The sequence below is a fragment of the Hyperoodon ampullatus genome, assembly GCF_949752795.1.
Source record: "Hyperoodon ampullatus genome assembly, chromosome: 4".
Lineage (NCBI taxonomy): Eukaryota > Metazoa > Chordata > Mammalia > Artiodactyla > Ziphiidae > Hyperoodon > Hyperoodon ampullatus.
The window spans coordinates 176,354,033-176,361,076 of NC_136917.1; the positions used below are offsets into that span (position 1 = coordinate 176,354,033).

At 52.4% G+C, this 7,044-nt stretch overlaps 2 protein-coding genes across 2 annotated transcripts; both read left to right on the plus strand.

The window, feature by feature from the left end:
• On the plus strand, positions 1 to 1,625 carry LOC307051344 (putative ATP-dependent RNA helicase DDX28; the record flags this gene model as incomplete). Its single annotated transcript, XM_079701631.1, is given in 3 exon segments — positions 1 to 378; positions 382 to 1,221; positions 1,224 to 1,625. Coding segments are annotated over 3 exon segments (1,620 nt in total).
• A 2,890-nt stretch (positions 1,626 to 4,515) lies between these two features.
• Positions 4,516 to 6,670, plus strand: LOC307052540 (DPEP2 neighbor protein-like; the record flags this gene model as incomplete). The annotated part of the gene is made up of 2 exons (XM_079703501.1): positions 4,516 to 4,582; positions 5,710 to 6,670. The coding sequence occupies 2 exons, from the start codon at positions 4,516 to 4,518 to the stop codon at positions 5,970 to 5,972; spliced, it is 330 nt and encodes a 109-aa protein (XP_079559627.1). The 3' UTR covers positions 5,973 to 6,670.
• Between the last annotated feature and the right edge of the window lie 374 nt (positions 6,671 to 7,044).

Below are 7,044 nucleotides of genomic sequence, written 5' to 3' on the forward strand. Positions count from 1 at the left end.
ATGGCTCTGGCAGGGCAGCTGCGGCTGTGGTTGCTCGCGGCTCGTTTGCTTCTGGCGCCTCGCCGGGACCTGACGGTCTGCGGTCCCAACGAGCCCCTGCCCGTGGTGCGCATCCTGCGGGCTCTACAGCGGCGGCAGGAAGAGAGGCAGAGTGGGCAGCGGAGCCCCCCGCGGCCGGTGCTGGCGCGACCTGGGCTGCTGCTTATGTCAGCGCGGCGACCGGAGTTGAACGAGCCGTCACACCTCACGCTGGGCCCTTGGAACCCGCGCCACTCTCTTTGCGCCTGGAGGAATCCGCGCACCCACGCGGACCATTTCTCCATCGAGTGCGCGCAACATGAGGCTCCAGCGCTGCGGAACCTTTCGCCCAAGGGCAGCTGAGCCGAACTGGGTCTGGAGCTCCGCGTTCTGAGCGCACAAGAGGCTGCTCCCGAAGTTGTTCGGCCCACAACCGTGGAGTCGAGTACCATTCCCCCACTACTTCGCGGCCGCCACATCCTCTGCGCCGCAGAAACCGGCAGTGGCAAAACTGTCAGCTACATGCTACCTCTCCTTCAACGGCTGTTGGGCCAGCCAAGCCTGGACCCCTGTCGTATCCCTGCTCCTCGAGGCCTGGTTCTTGTGCCTTCTCGAGAATTAGCCGAACTGGTGCGTGCCGTGGCCCAGCCCTTGGGCAGCTCCTTGGACCTCCAGGTGCGGGAGTTAGGGGGAGGCCATGGCACGAGGAGGATCAGGCTGCAACTGTCCAAACAACCTCCAGCAGATATTCTGGTGGCCACTCCGGGCCTGAAAACTCAACTGATCAGCCTGGAGCCGCTCTCCTTCTTGGTGTTGGATCATGCAGACACGCTGTTGGATGAAAGCTTCCTGGAACTGGTGGATTACATCTTGGAGGGGAGCCATACAGCAGAAGGCCCAGCTGACTTAAAAGACCCCTTCAATCCCAAAGCTCAGTTAGTGCTGGTGGGTGCCACATTTCCCGAAGGTGTAGGCCAGCTGCTGAGTAAAGTTGCCAGCTTAGACTCTCTAACCCCCGTTACCAGTGACAAGCTCCACTGCATCATGCCTCATGTCAGACAGACATTCATGAGGCCAAAGGGAACAGAGAAGGTGACTGGGTTGGTACAGATCCTCAGGCAGCATGACAGAGCATATAGGACTGGCGCCACAGGAACTGTTCTGGTGTTCTGTAATTGCTACAGCACTGTGAACTGGCTGGGGTATATATTCTGGATGATCACAAAATCCAACACTTAAGACTGCAGGGACAGATGCCAGCCTCAATGAGAGCAGGCATCTTCCAGTCCTTCCAGAAGGGCTCCCGAGACATTCTTCTCTGCACAGACATTGCCTCTCGGGGCCTGGACAGCACCCAGGTGGAGCTAGTCCTCAATTATGATTTCCCTCTCACCCTTCAAGACTACATCCACAGAGCAGGGAGGGTGGGCCGGGTGGGGAGCGAGGTGCCAGGCACCGTAGTCAGCTTTGTGACCCATCCCTGGGACGTGAGCCTGGCTCAGAAGATTGAACTGGCAGCTCGCTGGAGGAGAAGGCTTCCAGGACTGGGGTCCTCAGTGAGAGAGCCTTTGCACCAGCAAACCTTATTGCAGCAGGCTTATATATGATGCCATAACAGGGACCTTTCCCTCTGTGCTGGATGGGTGAGCACACTTGTCAGTAGGGTGCTCTGGGCTGCCTAGTCACCTTCTGAGGACCCGGGCTGCTGTCTGGCTTCAAAAGGTAAGTTGCTGGCCAACACCTGAGGGTGAACTACTGAGCTTGGCTCTCTGTAGTCTTTCACGTGAAGAATAATGTCGATCTTGGCTCTGTATTATGTCATGGTTTCTAACAATAAGCGATGTTTCTATGGGTGCCCCTTAATAACAGTTTCCAATGGGACAGAATTCAGTAGACTCTGAGAAGATTCACACTCCAAACTACCACACTTAGGACGAAGGCTCTTTCAATTGATGTTTTAGTTTAAATTTTGTTTCCTGCCCCCAAACATCCATTAAGCCCCCAGGAGAAGGAAAAGGGGATGTGACTAGCAATAGAGAGAAACTTTCTTCACAACAATGGCCATGGCAAGCTTAGGCACTTTTGGTGAAATCTCTCTGGGAAGTACTGGCAGAGGAATAAAAGGCAAACTGACACCGAAGTATTGCTTGGTGTGCATTTCCAGGCTCTGCCTTCTTTCTCATCTCTTGGTGGCAGGTGGAGGAAGAGGAGAAAAGGTTAAACTTTTTTATAAACCGGCAGAATAAGCTTATAACATCCTCTCACTATCTCTGCATAGGTTCTAGTTTCTGCAGCATTATATAAGCTTTGCCCAAAGTAATGAACTGTTGAAAGTCAAATGTAATACTTCACCAAACAACTTAAAAATGCTTGCGCACTGGAAAGGGTTAAGTTGCAGAGAACACAAATGGACCCAGAGCAACCTTTGCCGAAAGAGAATATTGTGCCAAATGTACAGTCATAGCTCTTTTCCATATGAAGAAACAGTCAGAAGGATAAAAGAACTTGGTCAAAATCACACAAGTCAGTAGGAAAGAATCTGGTTTGTCTGTCCTCAGGGTTGTGTTCTTTAACCACCAGGCTAGCTTTTCTCAAATCTGATTCATGCATAGAATAACTATACACCTCTGCTTCCCTTGAATATCCCCCGTTTATACATATGCCTGCTGCAGTTTTTCATATTGCCCACTTTGACTCCCAAAAGCAACCGAGAATACACAATAATTTGGTCTCTCTATCCATGGACCACTGTGGTGGGACTGCCCAGGAAGCTTATTAAAAGTGCAGCTTCCTGAGCCCTACTCCAGATCTAGATAAGTTTTCTGAGGGTTGGCTCAAGAATCCAGGTACAAGGCTTTTTAAGTGGTTTTGTGGAACCCCCCAGGTGATTCTCTCACTCTCTTAAGTTAATAAACCGTTTATTCTGCCTCCCCCAGATGCCAAGCCAGGTCCTGTTAAGGTAGGAGTCCCCACACCACATCAGAGGGATGCTCCCAGCCAGGTAATCTCTGGAGCCTTGGAGATTCTGAATGGTCTCATGCTGGCCCACCTGCCGTGACAAACCTCCGCCAGAGCGAGCATTCCCCTTCACAGTTACCTTCTACCACTCCCAAAGGCAGTCTGCTCCAATGAGGCCTGACTTCGTCTGTCCTAACGGGCACCCACTGATTCAAGCAGTTTAGGGATAGAAGGTGCTGTGGTTCTCAACCAGGGTGGCCCAACCTCTAAAAGGGTAGTCCAAGCAGTCTCTACCTCCTGGGCACATCCCCTCTGCAACAGCCCCAGTAAACGAAGGTCCCATCTTTGCTTTTTCAAGGTCGGCAACAGGGAGTCCCCTCCTAAAGAAGGTTCTCTCTCATTGCCACACTATCAAAAGCTGCCCCAAATGTGGTTCCTTCCTGTGGGCCTGATCAGGCTAAGGGCAGAGTTGTCTCTTTCCTTCTCTGAGTCGGACCAAGTTGTCTTACTAACCCCTCTTCACAGTGTTGACCGTGATTTTCACGGGGGCTGCTGCTGAGCCTTTCTCTCATCCTTTCATGGTGGAGAGAGAGAGGATTGTAATGATTTTTACTTCTAGGGGAGAGGGGAGTGGAATGATTACGTTGTCATTTTGTATTACGTCCTTTTGTCATGAATTTGTTTTGAATTTCATATTACAATGGGCCCACCATTCCCACTTTGTGAGGTCATTCAGCACCCTCATTTTGCACCTTTAACATCTCTCTCAGTATCACTTGGAAATGTTTGAAATGGCATGAGCTCGTCCTCACATTCCTATCAGCTGTAAATCCGGAGCCCCGACATGAACGTAACCATTGAGCAGAACCCCTCTCCACTAGCTGTGTAACACTGGGTAGGCTCCTTAACATCTTGGTTTTTTTAAGCCCTCAGGTGTAAAAATGTGAGGGTTCTATGAATTTATATTTGGGGCAGGACAAGGTCGAGAAGAGTGTGTCTTTGCTTGTATTCTTCCAAACTGGAATGTCTTCCCTCTCTTCCCCATGGGTCCAAATCTCACTTGTCCTTCAGGCCCACTGCCAAGGAGCCTTCCCTGATTCCCCAGTCCACACAATTCTCTGCCTCTTAGGGTCAGTGCCATACAACCTAGCTGTCTCTTAACGTTAATCTTGCCTCTCAAGCCAATTTCAGAATGTGGGTCTCTCTTGCCCTCCTGGGGCCCCTGGGGCTGTACCAGCCCACCTGCACGCCCCACGTGGGGTGTCTACTAGACTAGGGCATGGGCGGGGAGGCCCAGGTGTGAGGGGCCAGGCAGAGTACCTCTGCCTCCACCCTGCTCTCCTCCACAAAACTGCCCCTCCTCCTGAAGCCTGACCCGCAAGTCACAGGTTCCTTATTATGACCTCACCGGGTAGTGATGACCTCACAGGCCTTCTCACAGTTTCCATGGCAGCATAACTATGGAATCGTGCTGCCCTCAGAGAAACTTCCCTACCAGTTCTCCACCAGATACCAATCTCTTTGGTCGTCTGAGAGAGAATGTCTGACCGGATCGTCTATATTTACTCAAACCTGTGCTCTGTTCCCTGGCTGGGCAGTGCAGCAGGTACACCGAGACCGGGCATCTGTAGAAGAGGCATGGTGTACACACAACCTCACCTGGCTGCCACATGTTCCTGTGGGGCGTGCCCACTACGTAAACCTCAGCACTTTCCCAGCTGTAAGTAATACCAGTGACCTGGGACACCTTCAGGGTCCCACAGTGCTCACTGCTGAGGACAAGTGAAAGGTCATCCCTGAACTAGTGTTCAGGAAGCTTCTGATCTTTATAAATGTAGCCTTCTGCTTTGGGCTACAGGATGCTTCCATTCAGACCCTTTCCTGATTGGCCTCTTAGCAAAAGACAAGCGCATTTTTGTTGGCAGATGGTAAATGGAGCAGTTTGAGGAAGAGGGCCACTCTTGAACCGCACCTTCAAACCCAGGCACCTCTGTGCTGTCATGTACACATCTATATCGGTCCCCTCAGACACATCCCATACTGAGCTGCTGAGTACTAGGGGAGAGGGTGGTGCCTTATTCATGGGAATACCGGAAGAACCAAGGGGGATGATGAACTGCTAGTGAGACTGGAGGGCTGAGCAGATGGTGTCCCAGGAGGCTGGGTGGATGTAAGCCTACACTTGGTACCCAGAACCCGGTTCTGAGTCTCCTGATCACTCTGCCTCAGTATTTGGGTTTGTTCTAATCTAGATAAAAGTATCAGAGGGCTAGAGTTCAGTGTGGTTGTAACAGGCAGTATAAATGGGGCCCAAGACGGGTTGCCAAAGGGGGAGGGGTCCTTAACCAATTTATATGAGATTATCTTTTTCCAAAACTTGAAAGACGTTTCCATTAAAGCCTCAGAAGTGACACACTGCAAGAAATGTTTTCTCTGTTGTGGAAGGGAGAGATGGAGAGGATCATGATTGCAATTTCTTTTGGGTTCTACTGTTTTCCCTGGCAACGGTGAAGAGACTACCTCACCTGATGCAGCCGTAGGCTCTAGGAATTGCTTTTGCAGCCAGTGTCCCTTCTCTAGGGACTCATAGAGGTGATGGGCCAACTCTGTGTTTTGGATGTCAAGTAGATTAAAGGTCTTCAGCCAGAAACTGGGAGAGACATGAGAGAGGGAAATTCTGGCAGGAGACTGTGTACAGCAGAAGTGACTGATCAGTTCTGCTTTTCTTTGCAGCAGCTGTGGCTCCCATTTCTCCTCCTAAACCTGGTCACTACCATGTCCTCAACCGAGGGTGTGGAGAAACGCAGTTGGGCCGGCATGGGGAGACATACTGCCTGGTTGGTGGCTACCGGGCCTACGGGGATGCTCCTTTGGCCACGCCAGCAAAGGCGGAAGCCGAGAAGCCAGTCCCCAGGTGTGCTCCCGAGAGAAAGCACGCTCCAGAAGAGTCGGACGAAGATCTCGGTTGCTCCAGACCCAAAATCCGGCGATTGTAGCATGGTGCCAGGAGGCGGGCTCCACAGAATCTTGCTGGCTGAACCATTCTGAAGACAGGGCAATGGTTTAACTGCCTAAGGCAGCGAATGCCTCTTCCTGCAGTGACCCCTCCCGCCCACCCCCCACTGCCCACTACCACAGATTAGAACCTGCGTCGTTCTGAGCCTTCCTCAGCCAGGAGCCTCCCTGCACACTAAATGGCCATAAGCCAGGAGCCTCAGAAAGTGAGGTTTGAAATGAGAGTCTGCCCTGAACATCCCAGGGCGGAAGCTGGCCTGGAAGAAAACCTGGCATTCCTCTGCTCAATCCTCACGGGCCCCTTTGTGAGCTGGAGAAAGTGAAGTCTGCACTCTGCGAGCCGAGGAGGATGCAGGAGCAGAGACAGGGTGCAGAGAAGCCTTAGCAGTCTACCACATGGGCTCCTGCCCTGAGCCATTGTCAGCGGCCACCACCACAAACCAGGGGGGAGCTGGGCTTTTTGAAACTGAAAGCAGCAATCTGTGGCTTCCCAAAGAGCCTCCTGCCTGGGGTCTCAGGAGGCAGGATAGAGAGGCCCAGGAAGCCCTGCTCCCTGAAGCAAGAACAGGATGGAGAGTCAAGCAGCACGCACCCTGTCCCGAGGTTCACATGCTCCTTTATTGCCAGCCCTTTCCGTCCCCAGTGGGGTCCCTTACTGCTCAATAAAATGTTTTTCTGTAACAGATTTCTAGGGTCGCCAGTGCTCAGACTTAGGTCACTACCCCTGTACTAGGCACTCCTGCCACCCGGGAAAGATTCCAAAGGTGGAACAGCTCCAGGGGTTGCCAGGGATCAGAGCAAAAACTTGAGAGGCTGGGGATGCAGGAGTTTGGGCACAGTCCCTAAATCATCTCAGTGGTTGAGCTGCTGTGAGAAGGCACATCCGCAGTGCGTGTGTGTGTGTGTGTGTGTGTGTGTTGGGGGGAGGGGGTCCCTAGAGGAGGCAGCTAGCGGGAGGGCCTGAGGCTGGAAATGGGGAATGGCGTGTGGCCCCTGAGCAAGCACAGGCACTTAGCCCTTGAGGTTTCTGGGAAAGCTAGAGCCACAAGGGCC